Source organism: Musa acuminata, unplaced genomic scaffold (assembly GCF_036884655.1).
Source record: "Musa acuminata AAA Group cultivar baxijiao unplaced genomic scaffold, Cavendish_Baxijiao_AAA HiC_scaffold_1072, whole genome shotgun sequence".
NCBI classification, from domain to species: Eukaryota; Viridiplantae; Streptophyta; class Magnoliopsida; order Zingiberales; family Musaceae; genus Musa; species Musa acuminata.
Window position 1 is genome coordinate 247,142 of NW_027021286.1, and position 27,859 is coordinate 275,000.

General features: G+C 41.1%; 2 protein-coding genes and 1 long non-coding RNA gene across 3 annotated transcripts; 1 reads left to right on the forward strand and 2 right to left on the reverse strand.

Annotated features, from left to right (window-relative positions):
- Positions 1–1,037: 1,037 nt before the first annotated feature.
- LOC103976840 (probable WRKY transcription factor 11) lies at positions 1,038–2,566 on the reverse strand. The gene is made up of 3 exons (XM_009392166.3): positions 1,852–2,566; positions 1,612–1,737; positions 1,038–1,528 (listed from the first exon to the last, which is right to left on the reverse strand). Exons 1-3 carry the CDS (start codon positions 2,478–2,480, stop codon positions 1,360–1,362), a joined length of 924 nt encoding a protein of 307 aa, XP_009390441.2. The 5' UTR covers positions 2,481–2,566; the 3' UTR covers positions 1,038–1,359.
- Positions 2,567–2,576: 10 nt separating this feature from the next.
- LOC135666112 (uncharacterized) lies at positions 2,577–3,047 on the forward strand. Its single transcript, XR_010509697.1, has 3 exons — positions 2,577–2,717; positions 2,818–2,947; positions 3,031–3,047. It is a non-coding gene; the product is annotated as an uncharacterized LOC135666112 (long non-coding RNA).
- A 6,341-nt stretch (positions 3,048–9,388) lies between these two features.
- LOC135666111 (putative pentatricopeptide repeat-containing protein At1g56570) lies at positions 9,389–12,240 on the reverse strand. Its single transcript, XM_065177651.1, has one exon. It carries the CDS (start codon positions 12,199–12,201, stop codon positions 10,141–10,143), a length of 2,061 nt encoding a protein of 686 aa, XP_065033723.1. The 5' UTR covers positions 12,202–12,240; the 3' UTR covers positions 9,389–10,140.
- Between the last annotated feature and the right edge of the window lie 15,619 nt (positions 12,241–27,859).

Consider the following 27,859-nt stretch of genomic DNA (forward strand, 5'->3'; position numbering starts at 1 on the left):
GGAAAGTTAGTCAACTCCCATATCTTAAGACTTTTGGAGCAATACCACCCCACTAAGCAATCTCATTGACATTGGTAAATATAGAACTTAGTCATACCTCACAAAGAAAAGTAATAAATAAAGTATGACTATCATAGTTTGAGAATAGTTTCCACCATATGCCAATGTTTCCCTTGCTTGAGCACTACATGTGAAGTAAATTATTACTAAAGGTTGCTGCATGATATCTACTTTATTTAGGTCTCTAGAAGATTTGGCATGGGAATCAAATGAGCTTTAACCTCAAGAGTCTGTTGCAGAACATCTAGAACTAATGATGTGATCACCATCAGTTGTAGAAACTCCATGTTTGATTTCAGAATCAGGTTTACTGTTGATGTTTTTTTTTTTTTTTTCCACTCAAAGACATCAGTCTAAAGATAAATATGTAATATGTAATATATGATAATGATATTGCTTCCAAATTCATCTTCTAAACCTTTATTCAGTCCCATCCACTTCATGATGGGGAAGGTTGACAATCTCTCCCTTGACCATAACCATTCTCAAGGTGAGGGCATCATGAAGTGGATGGAGCATGTCTTGTATTCTGACCAAAACTCTTAAAGCAATATAGACAAGGACTCCATGCTCTCTGTCATTCCTCCAATCTTTCCTTCAAAGAAGAAGAATGAGATGTTGACTGCTGAACCACTGAATTCTCTTCACTTCAAACCTGGGAGTCAAAATAGAATGGCTAGCAGCATGGCTTTTATCTGTTGTCTTGAACCAGCACAAATGCAAACCCAGCACTCAGTTTCTTCACCTGAGAACATCCAGTAGATGTGCCCATCACCAGCTGCAGCCAAACTGGCATGCAGAGACACCACCTTGGACTTCTGGTGCATCATTCATTCAGTGCATCACCTGTGGAATTATTGCTGTGCTTGCACCATTAAAGGCAGAGGCAACACACAACATAGTCATAGGATTTCATTACTATTATTTTGAAGTGACATGATGAAATTACTTTATAAGCTGACTCTATCCATGTCACAATTAGCAGGCAAATGTCATAGATCATATTAATATGAACCAAGTGGCAAACACTAAAATACATCAAAGATGTGTGTTTCAGATAATAGATATTGTCACCCCAATTTATAACCATGTATTCCACATCCACAGAGAGTCTGCCAAGTTGAATGCCTCCCCTGCGCAGCGTAATTTTCACCAAATAGGACGTAAAAGTAGCACTGGGCGTAAAAGTAATTTTGAGATCTGAATTCGACCGCGTCAAATTTCTCGAACATTTTTGAATTTTCCGGCTTTTTACAAGTCGATTTAAAAGAGGAGGAGGAAACGGAGCGGTCTCGTGCATCAGACGGCCGCAACGGGAGCATCGGCGGTCTCGGGCGGCGCAGCGGTGCCGCGGCCGTGGCAGTGCTCGCCCTCGTACGTCACGATCAGCATCGTCGGGTCATCGAGCGCCCGCTCCACGTGCTTCCGCGCCGGGCACCACCTGAGGATGCTGCACTTGTAGTAGCCCCTGTAATGGAGGAAGAGAAGGATTTTAGCTGCACGATCTGCATCGGACGGTTAGGAGGGGGCGGACGAGGAGGAGATGCTTACCTCGGGTAAGGGGATCCCTTGATGGGCTTCTGCCCGTACTTCCGCCACGAGTACTCGTCGGGTGGGATATCGGCCATCTTCGGGCTGATCGCCGGCACGCGTATCGTTCTCTTCACCCGCGATTTCCTGCGTGTAACGCCCGATTTGGTTCAGAGAACTGTTTCGGATTGGTATTGTTGATGGCCGTGAGACGATATATTGGGTGGGAAGGGGATTCCTTCTTTATGGGCTTTGGGTTACCTTCGCTTGGAGCAGTGGCATCGGCCGCCGGGGATGGCATGCTTTTCGGTAAGGTGCTCGGAGTGGGCGTGCTCGTGGCACCTTTTCTTGAGGGAGGAGGAGAGAGGCGGCTTGCCGGTGGAGACGGCGGCGGGGTGGAGGAGGAGGGAAGCGGATCCGATCTTGCCGTTGGAGATGCTGCCGTCGCCGGTGACGGAAGCGGACGTCATGGACGTCGAGATGCTGAAGCCCTCCGCCGTGAACTGGCTGCCGGAGGCCTCGACGAGGGACGGTGCAGCGATCGGCTTCGTGAAGTCCAGGGTCATGCTCCGCGGAGGCGGAGGGATCGGGGGCTGAGGCGGCTTGGCCGGGGCGAGGGCGACGGCCCGCGGCGCTGGCTCCACTGCCGGGGCGGGGCGAGGGCCGCGACGGAATCGGGCGTGGCCGGTGCGGTCGAGGATAGAGATGACCTTCTTGAACTTGGAGACGGTGAGATCAGTGATCTCGCGGCAGTCGAGCTGCGGCGACTGCTGGTGATGGTGGGAGAGTTGGGAGAGAAGGTGCTCCATGGACCGGAGCCCCGCCATCGCCGCCTCCTGGATCGCCATCTGCTCGTCCATCTTCGCGTACACCAACAGATCAACGGCCATCACCCCCAATCCTAAACCACCACCATGAAAAGAACACGAATCCCCCAAAGCTCAGCAGAGGAGAACGGGCAGAAGGGGGGTTAAATTCATTGAAGGCGAAGACGGGCCTAAAGCTGAAGTCAAAGGGCATTTCTTCGTCGGACGGCCGTGATCGTATCTCCTCTCTCGTGATGGCATCACTGCAGGAGAGGCGCCTTCTTCCAGAAAGTGGCTGCCGGCAAAGCTATTAGTCAAAAGGTAGACTTCTCGTCCTTGGCCTTATTTTATTTAAAATACCAATACATGTTTCCGAATCACGACGCGTCAAGTAATCTGGACCCTCTGATCCTTTTGCTAGCACGATAGGAAAAGGGCGTGGGTCAAGTTGACGTTGGAGAATATGCTTTAAACCTATAAACAAAGGCAAATGGTGGGATAGAGTACGGATCATTCGCTGGAATCAAGACGCTTCCATGATTGATTAATCGGTATGTTTTATAATAAAAGATATTGTTAGATGTCATCGTGATTATGTTCATCTTTTAATCGGAGGACTCATGTTATGGAACAGCAATTGTGACCATTGCTTTAATCCTGGGTAGTACTGCCTCAGAGAGGGGGACTGGAAAAGATGAATGGCTATGGGAGGGGAACCGTTGACCCGTGACAGTGGGCACGGGCACCGGGAAGGGCCGGTGAGGGACGGTCGAATAGGGGAGAGGAGAAGGTGGAAGAGTTTGAATTGAATTGGGATGCTCTACTGTTGGTGCAATATGTCACTGATAAGTAGGGTCCATGATGAATGTGTTCACTATTGGACACAATTGACCAAAATAAAAATTAATTGTCAAACTTGTCACTGGAATTATGGAATTGAAAATATTTGATTAGATGTCAAGAAGGTAGTGTTGATTTATAAAATGGATGACTTTGTTGACTGTATTAGAATAAAATCCTCTTGTCAACTGTGGTAGAATTAAATATGACAATTTTATATGATAGGAATGTTGCCTACCAATATTGATTCCTGCCTACTTGACCTTATCTTTTGGGAATTTGTCTGTCTCTCATGGGCTGGATGATACATGTAGCCTCCAATCTGCCAAACGATCTAGCTTTCTTAATCCATTGTAATGGGCCAAATTGGATTGGGTTTCACCTTTTAGGAAATCCGTGAATGAATCTAGTGGCACAGGCCCCTCAATCTTTACTAAATTTGATCTATTTAGATGTCCTAATATATCATAATAGTCTGATCCAGTAAGTTTGGTATCTTCTTCTTCCTCTTCACCTTGCATTGAAAATAGATGGCACTAATGTTTACTACAGTCATTCATTTTATTCAAAAGATTTCCATTAATCATGATCGAACCGAGAAAGAATTTATGATCTAGAATCTCATCCAAACATTGATGCAATATAAATCAATTATTTGCAATTTCAAATGACCAAGTTACCTATCAAAAGAAAAGAAGAAAGAACATCTAAGTTAAACTCATGAATCATTACAAATTTCCATCCACTATGACCAGAGGCAAAAATAATGGCTGAGAACATTTACATTCATTACTGTTCTCTTGACAAATTATATTGATTCTTTTTAGGTAAAACCATATAGGAAACATCATAAATTTGGCTGGTGGAACAGAGATTGTACTAATCATCCATGTGCGTGAAACCATCAGACATCAAGTGTCATTCTGTAGCAGCTTTATTTTCCAGTTCTGAGTCTTCTTTGCTTTTGGTAATTTCTACTTTTACAGTTTTAAAAATCAAAATCCAACATCTACTTACGAGTATTGTCATGTATAAAAAAAAACAGGTTTCTTTTTTACTTAAATCAGCACAGATGTGCAGTGGGCTGAAATCGAAAGAACCGCCCTCTTTAGTTCCTTGATAGAAATGGATTGTTCATATGGGGACCTCTATGTGATAGTTTATATATTTTTGATGGTGAAGATTGGAATCCTTGAAACTCCATCCAAAGAGAATACACGATGCTTGATTGGGATAACTGGAAGTGGTAAGGACGTGCCATTGGGAGAACTGCTTTCTTTAGTTCCTTAATAGAAATGGATTGTTCATATGGGGATCTCTATGTGATAGTTTATATATTTTGCATGATGGAAGGTTAGGATCCTTGAAACTTCATCCAAAGAGATCACACAATGCTTGACTGGGAGAACTGGAAGTGGTAAGGACGTGCCATTGGTACCACAAACCCTTTTTTTTTTAATTGAGATAAAGCCATCGGGATCCTACAGCAAAGCATGTCTGCCCCCTTGTATGCCTACATGATTAATTAAGTACTTTGCACAGATTGCATCTCTGGAGACAGTGGTTGACAACCAACCCAGAGTTTTTTGGCAAGACAAAACTATCACCATGGCATTCTTGTGACCACCCAAGTGCCACACGAAATTTTCTTTTGATTAGTTTCATGCCATTGCATCTGGGCCAGAATCAGTAGTTCAATGAGAGACTATAATTTCACTGCATACTCTATATGGTTCTTCATCTTGTTCAACATACAGAAAACACATCCATGCTAAATTCATAGTTAAGCATTGCAGAGCTTGTTTATGGATCTATTTTTTTTCGTTATTTTTCCTCTATAGTAGTTAACTAACTAGAGGATAGGCCTTGGTACAATGGTAAAGTTATTTTTTTGCGACCTGGGATTCCAGGGTTTAAGGGTCCACCTGTTTTAGTAGTTAACTAACTGATTGAAGATTCCCAAGCCTGAGCAGATAACAAGTAGTGGAACACATATGAATGATTTTTTTTTTCTTTTTTAGTGAGCTGATGACTTGCTGATAACTTGTTTGACATTCTTTAATTATAGCATTCCTGTAAACAAAAAACACTTGTTGTCTGTGTCTGCAACTTGTTTGACATTCTTTAATTATGAACAGAACAATTTGTAAGACATTGTCTATGTCCAGAAAAGAATCTTCATCTGCAGATATGCAGAAAAAAGTTTGATGACCTGTAGATCTGATTGGTTAGCCTGAGAATTACATCAATGTCAATAAAGATGCCAGCATTAATTAACAAGTAGGATATCTTAGTCTCAGATCAGTGTCTTAAGGGTGAAAAAGCATGAGTTACCCGATGGTGTAGCTGATCATTGGGATATAAACACCATGGCAGAATTGGAAAGCATCTAATGTTGATGAGAATTTCCGTGCATTATGGATCAGGTGCATGGGTGGTCACTCTCATCCATTGTCTTATTTAGAACTACTCTGATCACCTGCACAAGAAAGAGTCTAAGAAAGGACAAAAGAATAGTTTCTCCCATTATAAATCTCATTGGGATCTGAAAACCATCTAAAATACTTGCATGCTTCCAAGCAAACAGATTGTACACTTAATGGCCTACCAAACCTATCTTTTTCATTGATCCCATGCACCTCTGTCATGTTCGAAATGAATATGCATGCAAGAATTATATCCTGCATGGTTAACAAAATGAAACCTACAACTTTTCTGAAATAAACTAGTGGCACCAAAACATAGTCTCATATTAAGTGTGTTTAGACAGTTCAGGAGTGTTTTTCAGGGTTGGTTGGTGACAAGAACAACACAAATCGAAAGAAAATGCAGCAAAGCTTACAAATTTGCTTAAAAGAGAATTGTTAAATTTGTCAATTTTATACGTGACATCGAAAACATTGAAAATGTGGTCATTAGATAGTTTTTTTTCTTTCTTTCAAGTGCATAATTCATTTTAGTTAGAACAACTAAGTACTCAAACAACCATATGAAAGAACTAAAAGGTCAATTATTTACAGAAGATACACTGATGTTCCCGACCTTCTTGAGAATTCAATCAACGGATTGGTTCATCCTTCTCCAGGTACATCTTCTCGGTGCTCTCTCGCTTGCTAAGTTTTATATGTGTTTTATTGTTTCAAAAAGATAAAACTTTATGCATTTTGCTTCTCAAATTATCTTTGTTCTCCATCATTGGTAATCTCTCTCTTGCTGCTCTTTTACATGTCTTTTCTTTTTTTTCCTTATAGCTAGAATGTACACATCATTCAGTTCTCATTTTATTTTTCCTGTTTGAGTATATTTCTTAACTCGATCAACACATACTCTAGAGAAACACAACATTATAGCATCAGGGTTTTCAATTCCGTGATGAGACATCTTGCTGCTTAGGCTAGAGCTTGGACACACTGATGCTGCTTTACTTTGTTTTATCTAGGAATTGGGTAGTTGCTCTTGATATGTGAAAAATAGTTGAAATGATTTAAATTTCCTGAAACCAGTAGTCTGAAGTATAATTATCTGTAGGCTCAGAACATGTACTTGATTAGTAGAATTATCAACAATATCTTCTTAGTTGCAAACTATGAGTTATTCAACACAACCAGTAGTGTGCGGGTGTCGACCTCAATCTGTCTACTCTCACAGTCTATTGGCCCTGAAGGCTGAGGAATTGGCTACGTAGGAGACAAGGGTTGTCCTAGCACGAGACATAATATACTAGTAGAGTACCTGGGAATAAATGTCCTTGGTGGCTTGGGATAAGGATGGAGGGGGGTGGGGATTGGGATCTGTGACTTCAATTGTTGCTATGGATGCACCCGAAGGAAGTTGCTTGGGAGTGGGGAGTTTACCGTTCCCATGTTCTCCATTCATTTACTCCACTCCATGTGCGTGGGTGATGGCCAGAACATGCAAGGAGGATTCACTCACTCACTCTGTACAATACAAGAGCCAAAGAGAGAGTGAGTGCTCTGTGGAGTCTCTCTCACCTGCCATGAATTATAGAATACGAAGCTACCTTGTTCGTGATTGATTTAATTTGCTGATCTTTCTTTTAGAGAGAGAGAGAGAGAGAGAGAGAGAGAGAGAGAGAGAGACAATTCCTGAGCTGCTTTCGTGAAGGTTCATTCCATGCTGTGTCCTCAAGTTGGCATTATTGGGGTGAAAGCTTTCCACATGGAAGCGGACTGAAAGAAAACTCCAAAAGTGGTGTTCCTTCTGCTTCACCTCTCTCTTGTCCAACAGATCTGAACTGCCCTCGCCACCACGAATCCTCTCGGAACTTCCATATGCTTCCTTTCTTGCAGTATACTCCTCCGGTGACTCCTATGCTTGCATGAACACATCATTTGTGCAGCCTCGTCAACTTACTAAAATAGCCTTTGCTCCCTTCATAGATTTTCTTGGTGTTTCTTTCTTTCTGACTTGAGCACAACGAAGTCATGCCTCTTCCAGATTAAGCTTTTCATGCGTAAAATGTCACACCACCATCTGAGGGGTCATGTCTCTTCTCGATCTAAATCATTCAGATTATTGCACTGGGAGCTTTGAGGCATGATGGATGGAGGGCAGTATTCGTCCCACCACTTGTAATTCACTAAAGGAAGGGGTGGATTAATCTTAAGGAGGAGGCTTAGACCCCTCAGACCCAGCAAAAGCCACGTGGGTCGAGCAGCCTTTGCCTACCGCTCCGCCCGGAGGTGCGGAACGCGAATCATTGAAACTTTCAACGAGGGAGTGGCACTCTTGTCGTTTTCTCAGAATTGGAGGGTCATTGGGTTGTTCGTCACCGCCATTACTGGCGTTATCGTATTAGATCTCTCTGGGGATGACGTGGGCGCGCGCAATTTAATGCCGCAATTAATCCCTTTTAATGCTTTCTCCGGAGGCAAATGACATATATATCCTCGTGCTTCTGTGATCTGCTGCACCTCGTCCCCTTTCTCTTTCCTCTGTCACCGTCCGTATTTAACTCCTTCGCCCTTCCCTCTCCCTCCAAATTTGCTGCTCAGCTTCTTCTCTCTTCTCCTCTTCTCCTCCACCACAAGGATTCCTCTCCGAGCTGACCACCTTGTGAGGTGTGCTTCTCTTTGCCCCTCTTAAGGGAATCCTGTGGCCTCCACTGCCTTCGTCTTCAGTTCTTGATCTCCGCAGCCATGGGCTCCGAGGCGGTCGTCGTCGTCGTAGGTGAATTGCCTCTGCTTCCGCCCATAAAGACGGCGCCGACGCAGGACAAGCCCGTGGAAGGCCGTCCCGATGCTGCCGAAACCGAAGAGGAAGAGTGCGTCACACCAAAGGCGGAAGAGACCGTTCTCAAGCCCGTTCTTGTTTGTCCGCCGGCTCCGAGAAAGCCGAAGCCGGCGAAGAGGGTACCGCCGGCTCCTTCCATGGAATTCCACGCCGTTCCTCGCGATCTTACCTCGGTCTTCCTTTCTCTCCCTCCCAAGAAGAGAATTCGTGTAGTTTGATCTGAAGTTTCTTCACCATCTCCTGTAATTCCTTCCGTTCCCCTTCTATTTTCCCGTGTGCCTGGTAAAAGATTTTATTTCCTTTTATTGTTTTCTTTTCTTCGTTAGATGAAACAAAGGCCATCAAGCACTTTGTGTAACATGAGGAGAACTGTCCTCCACATCATGCTACAATGTGTATATATATCGGACAGTTCTCTTGGGTTCTTGCTTTTAGTCGTTCTGCAATCTAACACCGTCAAGGAACCCAAATTACTGTGTCTTGGGATGCAAACTTGTGGAATTCCCTCATAATAGTTGTTACAGTCCATCAGTGTCTGTGCAGAGACAGATGGGAACTTAAGGTATTTCACATGATTCTAGATCAGACAGTACCTCACAACCCTTCTAAATTTCTGCCAGCAGGTAGAAGGAAGAGATTCCTGTAGAAAGGGCACCATAATTTTAACTTTAATGGCTTAGGAAGACACACCTTACGAAGATTGCAGGCTAACGAATCACCAATATTTGTTTCTTTAGGGTGCCAAATGAGAAGGAATAGTGTCCAATAGCTGGTCCTGTTTCTGCAATGTTTCTTTCGTTTCCTCTGCGCAAGGATGGCAGAAATCAAACCTAATGTGGGTGAGAGCTGGGTACAGTTTGAGATCCAAGTTATTAATTCAGGTGTACAGTAAGTAAATGTAGGAGATGGCAGAACATATGGAGCTGGTATCATAATGTGATGGAGGGAGTGACCACATGGATGGCAATTAAAAGCTGCAATCGTAGCAAGTGACATAGGCTGTACACATGGTGGGGTGCCCCCACGGATCTCTACAGCTCAGCTCACTGGTTTACATCTCGGTTAACAAGCAAAGCCATCTTTTGAGCTTTTCGGACTCCTGGCCACGACCCTTTCCGGTTTCCACTACTTTCCACCCCTCCATAGACTAATGGCTGGCTGGAATGCAGAGGAAAACTGTAGTATCTTATGTTTATGACAGCATGAAAGCCAAAGGATATAAGGAGAGAGATCTCTGTCCACCAACCGGTCTTAGCTCGATGAAAGATTTAGTGGATTTGGATCATAATAGTAACAGATGATAGAACATCAGCTTAGCATTATAGGAACCATTGTGTTGTCTTTAGCTAGCACAGGCTCGCAAATGTAGCAGGAATCTTATGTTGGTTGGCGTACATGAAGAATGACTATTCTTTGTCAGAGATGAGTGAGGCACTGCTTGTTGCTTCGGGAGCAGTTTTAGTGCTCTCTGTTGCTGTTGTCGTACTTGCCTTTTGTCTTGTATCCTTCCTTCCTTCCTTCCATTCTTTTAACAGTTCAAATCTTCTCATGCATATCCCATGTTTTATATCATTCATGAATAGTTATATGTGGGATTTCCATAAATTTGCCTCATCTTTTTGATCCATGAACAGCATAGAAACCGAGAATGTTAACAATCTCTGCTTTCTTCACTCTGCCTTGCCAAACACCCCAAAACCTCATAAATTTTGCCTACTTGAGGGTGTGATTTGTCCCCTGCAACAAACACATCGGACATCCCCTTCACCTGAACACAGCTCCAACCTGGTTTCTTTCTTACCTCTTCTCTGTGCATCAACTTCCTAGTTCTTTCAGTTTCTTCCCACCTCTCGTCACCAGCAAAAATATTGCTCAACACAACTTGATAGCCCATATTATCTGGTTCCAAATCAAAAAGCTTCTTGGCTGCATAATTTCCAAGAACACTATCGGAATGAGTCCTACAAGAAGCAAGCAGTGCTCCCCAGATTCGACCATCAGGCTCAGCGATCATGCCGGTGATCACATCAAGAGCTTCACCAAGCCTCCCAGATCGGCCAAGCAAGTCCACCAAGCATGTGTAGTGGCTTATCTCAGGCCGGATACAATATCTTGTGATCATGCAGTCGAACAACTCACAGCCTTCTCTCACAAGTCCTGAGTGATTACAAGCAGACAACAAGCTCAGAAAGGTGACACTGTTTGGTCTAACACCTTCCTCCTTCATCCGGTAGAACAAGTCCAAAGCTTCCATGCCAAGTCCATGGACGGCGTATCCTTCCACCATCGAGGTCCATGCTACGATATCTTTCTCCGCTATTCTATCGAAACACCTTCGTGCTAAGTCGATGCTCCCACACTTTGCATACATGTTGAGAACAGAGGTTCCGAGTGCTGTATCATCTGAGTCACCAGCTTCCAGGGTGTTGTTCCTTATCAAGTACCCATGAATTCCTTTACCCCACATCAAAACACCCAAATGCGAGCATGCCATGACCAAAACCCTTAGAGCATCCTTACCGGGCATAAATCCAGCTTCTTGCATCCTTTGAAATAAGCGAACTGTTTCCAGGAATTCTCCATTCTGAAGAAATCCCCACATCATGATGCACCATAAAGTGCTGCTCTTTGTTTGAGCTTCTTCGTATAACTGGACTGCAAATTCGAGTTCTCCGCATTTAGCATAGAAATCTACGAGAGAAGCATGCAGAATTGCATCTATCTGCCCAGCTTTTACTGCATGACAGTGTGCCCATTTGCCCAGTCGAAGATCCTCGGACTTCGCCAATGCAGAGAGGAGCGATGTCAGTGTCTCGCTGCTGGGACTCAACTCCATCTTCATCTTCTCGTAACTATCTATGGCTCCGGAAACATCTCCCATGGAAGAGTACATCGATACGAGGACGTTCCATGAGGCAACGCTCCTGTTCTGGATGTCGTCGAAGAGCTTCTGCACCACCTCGAAGCAAGACAATTTGCTGAACATGGTCAAGATCGAATTTTGAACCAATTCATGGCCTCCGAAGCCCATCTTGATCACGAACCCGTGCAATTGGCACCCTCCTGCGACGTCTGCCGCGGCGCAGCACGCGCGCAGTAGGACCGCCAGTGTAACTGGGCTGGGCTGCAAGCCCTCCGCTCGCATTCGATGCAGCAAGTCGAAGGCCTCACCAAAGTCGCCTACGCCAGCGTAGCCGGATATCAAGGATGTCCAAGATACCACATCCCTCACACACATTTCATCGAACACCTGACGCGCCATGCCGACTCCGCCATTTCTGACGTACGCCTCCATCATCGTGTTGCAGAAGTAGACATCGCCGGCGAAGCCGGCTTTGACTGCAAGACAGTGGATCGCTTCTCCGACGTCGATCCGACTTGCAAGAGACGAAGCCGCGCGGTTCACGAGGGGAAACGTGTAGTGATCCGGCCGAGCGCCGCCTTCTCGCATGGCGGAGAAGAGGGAGAGGGCGGTGTGGAAGTGGCCGGAATCGACATGGGCTCTTATCATCGAATTCCATCGATCCGTACTTGGTATCAGGAAGGCCTTCGGCTCCGCGATGGGATTGCTGGATAGAGGTCGGGCAGCAAACGATGGGACGCGGTGCTTGAGAGCGAAAGCCGAGGCTTTTAGGAGCGCCGCGTGGCACATGAACGCACCCAGGAATGCCGATGAGGACGGCTGCGGCGGGCGTATGACAGGCTGCGGCATTTTTACATAATTTTTCTTGCAAAGTTCTACAATATAATTTGGGTCCTTACAAATTAATATAATCACTACAAATTAGTTTTTGAGTCTAATAATAAATCTTTAATGTCTTAATAGTCAAGTAACAAAGTTGAAATAAGAGTTTCAATATATACATATATTATTGATTTTAAAATAAAAACGTCTAATCATAACCTACCATTTCAAGTAACAAAGTTTAATGATCTTTTCACTATCTATTGATCTTAGTGATAACTAAGGCTCTTAATTCAAATCAATTTTTTCATTTACTTGGCAAGTTAGATATCATGGATAATGTCTAACAGAGGGGAGTGCTCAGAAGGATCACACTAAATCTAATAATTAACTACTATTTTCATATGATGTCTGAAATGGTAATATTAAATGTAATTACTTATTGCCATTTTCATAAAAATATATGAAAATGATATGTTTTTCCCTTTATTGTAATACAATAAATATATATATATATATTTTCATGGAAAGAGTACATGAATATGGCAATCGGTCCTCGAAACATTTCTCTGTTTCAAACGAGGAGAGTTGGATATCTTCTCACACTAAGAGTCGTCATCCTTCCCTCTTACTTCTCTATATAATGGACAATAAGTTGGACTCTTTCAAATCTCTGATCGTTGGAATGGATGATGGTACGCTCAATAGCACCCATAGCACCAACCTCGGAAGTAGCGGTCGTCCCCTTCCCGATAACTTGCTGGCAGAGATCCTCTCCTACCTCCCAGCAAAGACCTTCTTTAGGATCCTCTCTGTTTGCAAGAGCTTTCGCCAGCTCTCATCAGATTCTCATTTTCTCCTTTCACAGTCGTACCACAACAATGTCATCTCCGGCTTCTTTCCCCACGACAGCGCCTTTTCTGGAGCCTTCTGCCTCGTTGACCCCTACGCCGGTGTGCCCAGAAGCAGCCTCGAATTCTTGTTCCGCAAATGCAAAATCGTTGGGTCAGCTGGTGGCCTCGTCTTTGTGTTGCATAAGACAGATGGTGCCTTATTCGTCTACAACCCGGTCCGTGGTACTCGGTGCCAGCTACCCTCCCCGCCGGGCAAGTATTGTAAATGGGGTGGCATCGCGGTGAGATTCTTGAACGATGGAGATGGGGTGACGAAAGGCTACAGGTTGGTCTACCTTTCACGGCACTCAGTAAGGAGCAAGTTGCACCGCTGTCAGGTCTATGACTCGTCTGCGAGGGTGTGGACGATGGACAAGGAACTCGACTTCGGTTGGTTGGAACTACATTTGGAGCACCCGGTGATCTGCGACGACGTCGTGTTCTGGGCATCGTCAAATTCGTTCTCGAACGAGATCGACCAGTGTGTCGTCGCCTTTGATGTGAGAAAGGAGCGCACGCAGATCATCCCTCTGCCGAAAGAAGCAGCCGTCGCCCGCTCGGACACGATCGGAATAGGCATGTGGGAGGGGAAGTCGCTGTGCCTAATGCATTACGAAACGTGTACTTGGGTGATCGGACTGACTGTGGCTGCTGAGGAAGACAAACGACGGTCCGCCAGGATGGGTGAGGGCGCATGAGGTGAGCTTGGGCCAGTTAGGGTTCAGGAAACCCCGCAACGTGAGCTGCGTCGTGCTGAGAGAGGTGGCGATGACCACGTCACTTGTTTTCACCGTAGATAGCGAGGCATATAGCTATGATATAAATGATGGAGAACTCAAGAAGCTGGGATGGCTGGGATGCAGTTCCCCATTGATCCCTTACTCTAATACGCTTCGGCCATGCGGTGAAGAAGAGGAACTGTTCGTAGATAAGAGAAGAGAAGTTGAATGAAAATTTTTGTCTTTCATGTGTCCAATGCTGCGATTAAATATCATGAAATAGAGGGTTTTTTGTTAGTAGAATTTTCTGTCATTGTGAATGAAACAGCAAGAAATGATTTCTTGGGAGACAATATTAAAATTGTTATGAGAAGGTATAACATGTCATAGACAAATTCACTTTGACTTAGTAATGCAAAGTAAACAGGTTGTGCAAGAAAAAGTTCACATGTCCTGAAAGAGAAGAGGATTGTTTAGTTGATTCATATGCATGAATGCATGCATGCGTTCCCTGTCGAGCAACAACATCTTGTCATTCTGCAACTATAACCGATCTGAACTCTATACAATCTTAGATAGACAACATCTTGTCTATATAACTTTTTGGGATTTGTTCGATTTCAAGAGAGGAGAAAACGAATAACATACTATTAGTGTACAAAAACGAATTTATATGCTTTGAAATGTAAGAAAAAAAAAAGAAATATGACATACTAAATAATACTTACTGCATGCTTTGAGTCATAAAAGAAGTCTCTGCATTATTCTCATCTTCATCTTTTTTTTTTTTCTTCTCTTATTTTTTTGCCCTTAATTGCCAATAAAAGAGGTTAATTCTGAGCAATTCAGTGGTCAGATCTCAGGATGTCTCGTCCGGCAAGAAAAGGTACCGAAATCTTGAATCAAATGGGATGATGCTAAAACCCCGAACACCAAGTAACCTCTGCTTCCTTTTCCCTTTCTTTTCTCGGCAAGTTAGATGTCATGGATAATGTCTTACGGAGGAGAGTGATTTGATGGATCACACTAAATCTAATAATTAACTATTGTTTTCATATGATGTCTGAAATGATAATTTTAAATGTAATTACTATGTGTCATTTTCATAAAAATATATAAAGAACGATATATATATTTTTAATTTATTGTAATACAATAAATATGAAATATATATAGTTTCATGGAAAGAGTTGATGAATATGGCAATCGGTCCTTAAAAGAAGAAAGCTGTGTCGATATATGATGCAGAGAATGACAAGAACGTGTGTATATACATCCATGCAGGCACGGTGGTGGGACGCGGAAACTTCAACAAGAAAGCTGAAAGGGAGGTGCGGCGGGCGGGCGAGCGAACCACCACCGCTTACTTGGCATATAAATCACCGTCCACTCTCCCTCCTTTGCATCCAACCAGCACTGGCAACAAGAAGGAAGCCAACGACCATCGCCATGGCTGCCTCCACCACAAAGTTGGCCGGCCATGCTCACCCTTGCGGCAGTTGCCTGCACGTACGCTGCCAAGCATCTGTTCACTGATCAATCTCCCTCCCTTCTCTCTCTTCCTCTCCTCCTCTTCTTCGTATTCTCCCGCTCCGGCTCCAATGGCGCCCCTCCCGGCCCCGTCTCCTTCCCTATCTTCGGAAACTGGCTACAGGTCGGCAACGACCTCAACCACCGGAACCTCGTGGGCATGGCGAAGAAGTAGGGTAACGTGTTCCTGCTGCGGCTCGGGGTACGGTAATTACCCCCTTCCCTCTTGGACAGTCGTATTCTTTCAAATCTCTGATCGTCGGAATGGGCGGTACGCTCAACAACACCCATAGCATGGACTTCGTTGGTCCGATGAAGCTGGGAAGTCGCTGTGCCTAATCCATTACGAAATGTGTACTTGGGTGGTGTTTTCACTACTTGCTGAGCTCCATCATGCTGAGTGACGTTACTTGTTTTCACTATACAAAGTGACATTACCCACCGTTGATTCCTTACTCTAATACGCTTCGGCTTCGGCCATGCGGTCAGGAAGAGGAGCTGACTTTTTCCTTTTTCCCTGTCATATATATATGCATTACCGTAGAGAGACAAAAAATAGCATGAAAATTTTTCTTCGGTTTCTCTTTCTTAGTGTCCAATTCCTGCTTGCTTGCTTGTAGTATAATGAAATTATACTATTTTTTTAAAAGGTATTATAGATCAACATAGAGATTATTAGAGTAATGTGATCAAATGTTTTACTTTCGTAAATATTCCAAAGTATAGATATCTTAATGTAATTTTTTTAAAATATAAAAATTAAAATATTAAAAATAAATAATTACAAAGATTAATATGTAATTAGACCTTTCGACAAAGCCATCAAGAGAGCATTGGATATGGCATTAGAAGAGCCTATTTGAAAGATCTAATTGGCCATTGGCCATTTATGTCCTCGTGAAGCAAACCATCAAGCATCTACAATTGACAACCTTAGAGAACCTAATGATGAAATGTTCTATTTCATCATTAGAAGAGCCTGTTGATGTAATGTTCTATTTCCTAGCAAAACTGCATCCAAATTATGCAAGTTCTTGCACAGTAGAAACTGTGACTGGGTAGACAAGAACACAGTCAAGCTGCATAAAAGAAAAGGTTACTGCAAGTCCACGAAGAACACGAAGAAGACTATTCAAAACATACAATGTTTTACTGCTACGCAGAATTCCATGAAGATAGCCACCGGCCATTATCAAGGACACAAGAGAAACGACACCTGCAGGGAATACCTTTCCAGACTACTTGTTGCGAGACCCCATTACAGCTAGAAGAGTCACGGACGTACCTGATAAGTAAAACAGGCAGGTTAAGTAAGCATAAGGAGAAGGGGGAAAAAAGATAGATATAGCCGGTGTTGAGCAGAATAGCCATGGTAGAACCCCTAACCCCAGGGATGATGCGTATAGAGGTCGTTCTGGAAGCTGGGTGTACACGTGACACAATAACGCAGCCGATACCCCTCCGGCAACTAATGACTTCTGGCTGCCGCTCTTCACACATCCCATTACACCGCCGGCTGCGAGGATGCCAATGGGAGAAAATAAATGTTTAGCCTTCCAACGGAGGAATGCTTGTTTCGAACACACGTAAGAATGAAGCAGAAAAGGAAATCTGCTGTGGTTTGCATGTCTTATGGGGATAGGAATGCCCATAACCCTCGTGGCTCCATACAAGATATGAAGTCCAACCTAAAATTTTGGATCCATTAACATTACAAGATCAAGTATGGATCCTATATCTCACCCACCCGATGATACATAAATTAGAATGTCCGATCTGAATCTTCTTAGGTACGGGTCCTCCTCATTTTGGATCCAAAAGCTTATCAGATTCAGACCCCAATTGGATTTTCAGTCGAGTATGGCCCCAACAAAAAACATCCCTATTTATAAATGGTAAAAAGTATGTATGTATGTATGTATCACAAAAAAACAAATCGCTTACGAAACTCAGAAACAATAATGAGCACATATAGCTTGCAGAGATAGACAATATGACCAAAATATGATTTCTTGGTGATGTTGAAGTACCAAAATAAAGAGAAGAACGTCTACACGAGCTGCTAACGAGGCATGCATCTTTCAACGTGTGTGTCTTCGCGTTGCACTCAACTCATGTCAAAAAAAAGACCAATGTTAAGATAGATAGATAGATAGATAGATATACATAGATATATATATATATATATATATATATATATATATATATATATAGAGAGAGAGAGAGAGAGAGAGAGAGAGAGAGAGAGAGAGAGAGAGAGGGATAGAGAAATAGATAGATAGATATATACATATATATACACACATATATATATATATATATATATATATATATATATATATATATATATATATATATATCTATCTATGTATATATATGTATATATCTATCTATATCTCTCTCTCTCTCTCTCTCTCTCTCTCTATATATATATATATATATATATATATATATATATGTAGACAGAGAGGGATAGAGAGACAGATAGATAGATAGATATATACATATAAATATAAATATATATATATATATATATATTGATATGTGTATATCTTGATACATATATATATATCTACGTTTAAAGTGTGTATATATATACACAGTGAGATTTCTTATACAGTTTTCGAATCTAGATTTCTTGCTGCAGCGATGAACCCTCCGCTCGAGATCGGCATCGTGGGTGAGGAGAAGCCCGTAACCGGAAGCTGTCGGCTTCCCGACGACTTGCACGAAGAGATCCTGTCCTACCTCCCCGCGAAGACATTCTTCAGACTCCAACCTGTCTGTAAGTCCTTCCACGAGCTCTCGGAAAAGTCTGATTTCCTCCATTCACAATCAGATCTCTGCAAAGCCGTCTCCGGATTCTTCGTCAAGATCCGCAATGCCTTCAATTCCTTTCTCCTCGTTGACCCCTACGCCGGCGTGCCAAGAACCTTTGGCAAATTCTTGAGCAAGAACAACGGCTTCATCCTTGGGTCAGCTGACGGCCTTGTCTTCGTCATGCACGACAACCGCCGGGCGGCCACCCGTAGCTTATATGTCTACAACCCGGCTCGTAGGACTCGGTGTCATCTACGCGCACCTTCGGACTTGTGTCCGGGGGGTGGCATCGCGGTGAACTTCATGAACGATGGGGACATGACGAAAGACTACAAGCTGGTGTACCTCTCATCAACCTGGGTGTGGTACTCGTTGCGCCGCTGCCAGGTCTACGACTCGGTGGCCAAGAAGTGGACGATGGACAAGCGTCTCGACTTTGGAGGGGGCGCAATAGATTTGGATCACCCGGTGGTCCACGACGAGACCATATTCTGGGTGTCGGCGCGGGAAACGTGCAGGATGATTAATGCGTACGTCGTCGCCTTCGACCTGAGGACTGAGTGCACGCAGATCATCCGACCGCCGGAAAGAATGAACATCGATCCCTCCGACACCATTGGGATCGGCAAGTGGGAGGGAAAGTCGGTTTGCCTGATTCATTACCGTCTGTCTTCTCGGGTGTTCGCTCTAGAGCTGCTGGAGAAGAGTAACAACGGTGGGATACGCTGGGTGACGGCGCATGAGATAAGCTCGGACCGGATGGGGTTCAAGAAACCACTCAACGTGCTGTCCACCATGCTGTGTGAGGTGGCGACGACTACGCTACTTGTTTTCGCCACACATGAAGATGCATACACCTACAGTATAAGGGATGGAGAACTCAAGAAGCTGGCATTGCAGGAATGCCATTTACCATCGTTGATCCCTTACTCTAATACGCTTCGGCCATGCGGTGAAGAAGAGGAACTGTTCGAAACAACCTGAAGAGACTTTTTTTGTTTGTTTGTATTTCCTATTATGTATACATTCTCGTAGATAAGATAAGAGAAGTTGAATGAAAAATGTTGTCTTCCTTGTGTCCAATGCTGCGATTAAATATCATGAAATAGAGGGTTTTTTGTTAGTAGAATTTTGTGCCATTGTGAATGAAACAGCAAGAAATGATTTCTTGGGAGACAATATTAAAATTGTTATGAGAAGGTATAACATATCATAGGCAAATTCACTTAATAACGCATAGTAAACAGGTTGTGCAAGAAAAAGTTCATATGCCCCGACTAAATTAGAATGAATGATGCAAGCATATGGAGGGATAATAAATAAGTTTGGGACATTGAGGGATAATTAATATGTTTTTTTAATTATCACTAAAGAACCTTTACCACCTCGAAACAATAATCTCCTATGTCGATAGAATATTATCTTAAATATTGGCTAATTGTAAAAAAATTTTGCCCATGAGAGATAATTTGGGGAATAAAAGTTCAATTAAGATTTTAAGAAGAATTTTATAATTTAAATTATATAATAATATTGGTTAAAAAAAAACTTTAGTCGATCATCAATAAACATACACCTATGATGAAAATGATGAAATTAAAATCAGTTGGACCATTATGATATTCCAATATCCACTAAATAATTCAATTGTATAGTCATCTAGATTGAGTCTTTTTACCAAAATTTATAGATCTTAGAAAATCTTAAATTTACTTATATTCAAAAGGTATGAAAAGTTAAGATTAGAAATTATATGTAGAGTAGGCCAAGTTTGAGCAATCGATTCATTCCAAAAATTGGAGTAAAAGACACCACTTCTACCCTAATTTGAACATCTTTGTGACAAATCTCACTATCTTCCCAAATACGTTGGATTTTGCTTTCGTCCTACACTCATGTAATTCACAGTAGGATAAGATTTGGTGTTATGATCACCCTGCATTTGTCCATTTTATCCTAATCATAATCTACCATCTCAAATTAATTTATCTAAAAATGGTTTGAAGTGGATTGATCGTTAAGACTCTTAACTAAGGCTCATATTAGCATTCTTAACTTGGAAGTCTTTAATTTGCTCGAGTGTCAAAGGTTCTTTTTTTCAAGATTCCTTAAAAATTAGCAATTCCATAAATTAAAAATACCCTAAAACAATCAAAATGAGTAGTCAAATAATCCCTCGCACAACTATTCTATCTTTAGCATCCTTATGTTTATCTGAAAATTTTGAAACTAAAAATGGCTTCTTCTTTTTTCAGATGATTATTTTCTTTATTTGAATTAGGAAAAAGTAATGATCCGAGGCAACGTGAGCAATTTAATGATATTTTCACTATCTATTGATCTTAGTGATAACTAAGACTCTTAATTCAAATCAATTTTATCATTTACTTGACAAGTTAGATATCATGGATAATGTCTAACAGAGGGGAGTGCTTAGAAGGATCACACTAAATCTAATAATTAACTTCCATTTTCATATGATGTCTGAAATGATAATATTAAATGTAATTACTTATTGCCATTTTCATAAAAATATATATGAAAATGATATGTTTTTCCCTTTATTATAATTCAATAAATATGATATATATATATATATATATATATATATATATATATATATATATATATATATATTACTTATTGTCTCTATATAATGGACAATAAGTTGGACTCTTTCAAATCTCTGATCGTTGGAATGGATGGTACGCTCAATAGCACCCATAGCATCAACCTCGGAAGTAGCGGTCGTCCCCTTCCCGATAACTTGCTGGCAGAGATCCTCTCCTAACTCCCAGCAAAGACCTTCTTTAGGCTCCTCTCTATTTGCAAGACCTTTCGCCAGCTCTTATCAGATTCTCATTTTCTCCTTTCACAGTCGTACCACAACAATGTCATCTCCGGCTTCTTTCCTCACGACCGCGACTTTTCTGGACCCTTCTTCCTCGTTGACCCCTACGCCGGTGTGCCCAGAAGCCGCCTCGAATTCTTGTTCCGCAAAGGCAAAATCGTTGGGTCAGCTGGTGGCCTCGTCTTTGTGTTGCATAGGAAAGATGGTGCGTTATGCGTCTACAACCCGGCCCGTGGTACTCGGTGCCAGCTACCCTCCCCGCCGAGCAAGTATTGTACATGGGGTGGCATCGCGGTGAGATTCATGAACGATGGAGATGGGGTGACGAAAAGCTACAGGTTGGTCTACCTTTCACGGCACCCAGTAAGGAGTAAGTTGCACCGCTGTCAGGTCTATGACTCGTCTGCGAGGGTGTGGACGATGGACAAGGAACTCGACTTCGGTCGGTTGGAACTACATTTGGAGCACCCGGTGATCTGCGACGACGTCGTGTTCTGGGCATCGTCACATTCGTTCTCGAACGAGAGGATCGACCAGTATGTCGTCGCCTTTGATGTGAGGAAGGAGCGTACGCAGATCATCCCTCTGCCGAAAGAAGCAGCCGTCGCCTACTCGGACACGATCGGAATAGGCATGCGGGAGGGGAAGTCGCTGTGCCTAATGCATTACGAAACGTGTACTTGGGTGATCGGACTGTGGCTGCTGAGGAAGACAAACGACGGTCCGCCAGGATGGGTGAGGGCGCATGAGGTGAGCTTGGGCCAGTTAGGTTTCAGGGAAACCCCAAAGGTGAGCTGCATCGTGCTGAGTGAGGTGGCGATGACCACGTCACTTGTTTTCACCGTAGAAAGCGATGCATATATCTATGATATAAAGGATGGAGAACTCAAGAAGCTGGCATCGCTGGAATGCCCTTACCCACCGTTGACCCCTTACTCTAATACGCTTCGGCCATGCGGTGAAGAAGAGGAACTGTTCGAAACAACGTGAAGAGACCTTCTTTTTGTTTGTATTTCCTATTATGTATACATTCTCGTAGATAAGAGAAAGAAGTTGAATGAAAAATTATCTTTCTTGTGTCAATGCTGCGATTAAATGTGACCTGATGCGTCGTCGCCGATGGGGTCTTGATCCACAGGTTAATGTCGGGAGTTCACGATCGATGGGACGAGGTGTTGAGGTCGATTACGTCAGGAAGTTGGGACGCTACCATCGTCTTCCGGGAAGGTGCCACTTCGATCGGGGCGGTCGCGCTTCTGGAGGCGATCGAGCTCCAGCACATAAGGCCCTCGTCGGCGGGTTTCCAACTTTGGCCCCTCGTAGAATAAGTTGGTGGTTACCTTTTCCCCTTTTTTTGTCATCCCATGGCCAGATGTCGGTCAAGGGCTTTTATACTATTATGCGAGGATCGGTCGTACGTGGATTTGATACGGTGAACGATCCTCAAGTTGCGAGATGGTACCTTTGTGTGGTCGCACGTCCGGAATGCACGGAACGTGCCTGGAATGCCCCGAGTTTTTCGGGACGATACTTGACGAGGGAGTGCATCTCGGTATAGGTCCCAACCCGGTGCAGGGAGGTACTCTCGTGCCGACTTGGTGGGGGCGTGATGCGACAGAGGTTGTGACGTGACGGGAATACAAAATATGCCTTATCATCATGAAATAAAGGGTTTTTTGTTAGTAGAATTTTCTGCTATTGTGAATGAAACAGCAAGAAATGATTTCTTGGGAGACAATATTAAAATTGTTATGCGAAGGTATAACATATCATAGACAAATTCACTTTGACTTAATAATGCAAAGTAAACAGGTTGTGCAAGAAAAAGTTCATGAAAGAGAAGAGGATTGTTTAGTTGATTCATATGCATGCATGCATGCGTTCCCTGTCGAGCAACAACATCTTGTCATTCTGCAACTATAACCAATCTGCACTATACAATCTTAGATAGACAACATCTTGTCTATATAACTTTTTGGGATTTGTTCGATTTCAAGAGAGGAGACAACGAATAACATACTATTAGTGTACAAAAACGAATAATGCTTTGAAATGTAAGAAAAAAAAGAAATATAACATACTAAATAATACTTACTGCATCCTTTAAGTCATAAAAGGAGCCTCTGAGTTATTCTCATCTTCATTCTTTTTTTCTTCTCTTATTTTTTTTACCCTTAATTGCCAATATTATAGGTTCTCCTTTTTCTTTTTTTTTTCTTTCTCAACCTCGTCCACAATCTTCATTGTCCTTTTGTTTCAACCTTACCTGCCACACGTCTATATTAAAAAAAGTTAGGATTTATGTTAAAAGAAAAAAAAAATACTAGTATGAGTTATGAGTTATTAAAGCTCATTATGGACTGAACTAATGAGCTATCTGCCCAATAGATAAGAATCTCTAATGGAATTATATCTGTAGTTAGATTTGGAAAAAAAAAACTCATGCAAATTCATAATTAGATCACTCATCGTCGGTTAATTCTGAGCAATTCAGTGGTCAAGAAAGTCTTGTCCGGCAAGAAAAGGTATCGAAATCTTGAATCAAATGGGATGATGCTAAAACCCAGAACACCAAGTAACCTCTTCTCAAAATCGATTAAATGAGGATTAGAGATCGATTAAATTAGGTTCTAGTTAAATCGAGTTCAATTGAAACATTGAGTTATAATACAAGTTGATTGATAGCTAATTGATGTTATTTAACATTAATGATATTTGAAAGATAACTTTAAATGTTTCAATGTATTATTTCATTTCTATATAGACATAACATGTTATAAGACGATTTTATTTTCCTACTAAGGACAGGTAGGGTGATTCCCTTTGAGGATTAACAGGTTATAAGACATGACGATCGGATAGTTATTATATCTATTATTGGATAGAACGTGTGTTATGATTGAGTCGGTACTAAGAGGGGGGGTGAATTAGTGCTTTCGTTAAAATCACTGGTTTTAAAAATTTTGTTCGATGAAAAATCGTATCGAAAAAATATTAACTTGGAAAGCGTACGGAAGCTTAGTGAAAGTATGAATTTAGTTTGCAATAAAGGTAAATAGTAAGAAGTAAATTCAAACCAGATTTTTATAGTAGTTCGGTTATCGTGATCTACGTCCACTTCTGATTGCTCTTTCGTTGAGACCACCGGCTTCCATTACCGAAGATCAACTACCCGTACAACTCAATTCTCTTTTTGACAAGTTGAGGAGAGAACCTTTACACCCCCACTTACTCCTCTCTTAAATAAAAATCAACCTTAGACTATAGAAGGAGAACTCTCATAAGATTACAACAGAATTTATCTTTGTTTTTGTTCTCAATTCTTGTGTGATCTGAACAGGGATGATAAAGGTATTTATAGGCTCCAAACAGATTAAAAATTGAAGCCTAAAAGTGTCTCATTCTCAATTTTTAGGATATTGGCGGTACCACCACTTGACAGAGCCTCGGAGACTAGGCTCTAGTGGTAACATCGCTTGATAGCTTTTATGGCCGATGATACCACTGCCAACTTTGGGCGGTACCATCGACTGGACCTCCTCGGAGGTTGAGCTTCAAGTGGTTCTATCACCCACCATGGGTGGTGCCACTGCCTAGCATGGTTCTAAGTGGCTGAGTGGGTATTCCATTCGACCCAACTCAGCCCTAACTTATGCCTAATTATCCCCTAATTGAGTTGACCTAATTACATTCTAAATTGACTCAATTAGACTCTAAACTAACTCAATCTAGACATAGTCGATTACAAGCGAATCCTATGTTGTCCGACATGTCATTGGTTCATCTGACACTTCGTCCAATCCTTCGATGTATTGCCCAATCGACATGTTGATTCTTGCAACTTCCAATCTCCTTGGCGTAAAGTCTGATCCTTCAACCCGATGCCTAAATTCATGACACGAAGCCTTCTACCGACACGTCGATCGATCCTCCAGCCGACGTCCAATCTTCTAATATGTTCTCTTTGGCCTAACGTTTGATTTCTCCTACTTTAATCAATTTGCCTTTTATGATCGAAGCTAGTCCTGCGTTACTTAAATGCATATTAGATCACAAACACATCAATTGATTTCATCATCAAAATCCGAGATTCAACAACATGTCCTTACTTTGACGAGTAAGAGATACTATTATTTATGTTGTTAGGAGTGTAATATGGATTTATTTTCATTCACTATTGTGAGTTTATAAAGGTTCCTCCGAGTATGCCTTCGAGCATTTGATATATGTCAATATGATGATTAACTTTTGAATATATATTTATTTTATAGTTGCCTTATAAAGGTTCCTCCTCGTATTACGGAATTTTTTTACTTTATTTTAAAATTTTAAAGTAACCAACCAATAATACTATACCAAATTTCAATTGAGAACAAATATTCCTTTAACTAGGGCTAGTTGAATTTTATTTTTGAGTTATTTTTGAGTTAGTATCACTATATTTCTAAATAAAACCTATGACTACTTTTAATTTATATTTTGATAAATAAAAAATTATAATAAATATTTATTATTTATATATATTAATAATGTGATATTTATTTATTTGACTTTTGATATATGGAATGATGTTATAATCCAATGAAAAAAATCCTAAATGTGGTAATATTCTTTCTTGTATAATGTAACAATTTATAACTAAAAAATTAATATAAATAAAATATTCCTGACTAAATTCATCATTTCGGCTTCTCGTTATCCAAGAAACAAAGATAAATTATTGTATATTGGTCATCATGCATAATTTGATTTAGTTACCTCATTTGAATAGACAACATAACATTCTAATCATCAAGTTATCGTTGAATCTGTAAAATTTTACAATCAAAATCAGAAATAAGCATTTTATGGGGAGGAATCATGGTTTAGAATTTATGTAACAACTTGGGTAATAATGACATAAATATAAAAAGACAAAGGTTCGCTACTTTAATAGCTCTAAGGTCAATTTTCAGAATGAATGAATGAAAGCATATCGAGGGATAATAAATAATTTATCATAAGTTTTTTTTTTTTAATTTTTATTTTAATTATCACTAAAGGACTTTTACCCTAGATTTGTACCTCCAAAACAACAATCTCCTATGTCGATAGAATATTCTCTTAAACGTTGGCTAATTGTAAAAAATTGTTTGCCCATGAGAGATAATTTGGGGAATAAAAGTTCAATTAAGATTTTAGGAAGAATTTTATAATTTAAATTATATAATAACATTGATTAAAAACCACTTATAACTTTATGAGTCTTGCATCAGTAAAAGAAAAAGAAAAACTTTAGTCAATCATCAATAAGCATACACCTATGATGAAAATGATGAAATTAAAATCAGTTGGACCATTATGATATTCCAACATCCACTAAATAATTCAATTATGTAGTCATCTAGATCGAGTCTTTTTTACCAAAATCCATAGATCTTAGAAAATCTTAAATTTACTTATATTCAAAGGGTATGAAAAGTTAAGATTAGAAATTATATGTAGAGTAGGCCAAGTTTGAGCAATCGATTAATTCCAAAAATTGGAGTAAAAGACACAACTTCGACCCTAATTTGATCATCCTTGTAACAAATCTCACTATCTTCCCGAATACATTGGATTTTGCTTTTGTCCTACACTCATGTAAGTCACATTGCGATAAGATTTGGTGTTATGGTCACCCCTCATTTGTCCATTTTGTTCGTATCATAATCTACCATCTCAAATTAATTTATCTAAAAATGGTTTGAAGTGGATTGATTCTTAAGACTCTTAATTAAGGCTCATATTGGCATTCTTAACTTGGAAGTCTTCAATTTACTCGAGTGTCGAATGTTCTTTTTTCAAGATTCCTTAAAAATTAGCAATTCTATAAATTAAAAATACCCTTAAACATTCAAAATCAGTAGTAAAATAATCCCTCACACAACTATTGTATCTTTAGCATCCTTATGTTTATCTGAAAATTTTGAAACTAAAAATGGCTTTTTTTTTCAGATGATTATTTTCTTTATTTGAATTATGAAAAAGTAGTGATCAGAGGCAACGTGAGCAATTTAATGATCTTTTCACTATCTATTGATCTTAGTGATAACTAAGGCTCTTAATTCAAATCAATTTTATCATTTACTTGGCAAGTTAGATATCATGGATAATGTCTAACAGAGGAGAGTGCTTAGAAGGATCACACTAAATCTAATAATTAACTACTATTTTCATATGATGTCTGAAATGGTAATATTAAATGTAATTACTTATTGTCATTTTCACAAAAATATATGAAGATGATATGTTTTTAGCTTTAATGTAATACAATAAATATGAATATATATATATATATAATATACATATATATATATATATATATATATATATATATATAATATATATATATATATATATATATATATATATCATGGAAAGAGTCCATGAATATGGTAATCGGTCCTCGAAACATTTCTCAGTTTCAGATGATGAAAGTTCGATATCTTCTCACACTAAGAGTCATCGGCCTTCTCTATTCTCTATATAATGGACAGTTGTACTTTTCCAAATCTCTGATGGTTGGAATGGATGGTATGCTCAATAGCAGTCATAGCATCAACCTCGGAAGTAGCGGTCGTCCCCTTCCCGATAACCTGCTGGCAGAGATCCTCTCCTACCTCCCAGCAAAGACCTTCTTTAGGCTCCTCTCTGTTTGCAAGACCTTTCGCCAGCTCTCATCAGATTCTCATTTTCTCCTTTCACAGACGTACCACAACAATGTCATCTCCGGCTTCTTTCCCCACATCCGCAACATTCCTGGGCCCTTCTTCCTCATTGACCCCTACGCCGGTGTGCCCAGAAGCAGCCTCGAATTCTTGTCCTACAGGAAAGTCGTAATCCTTGGGTCA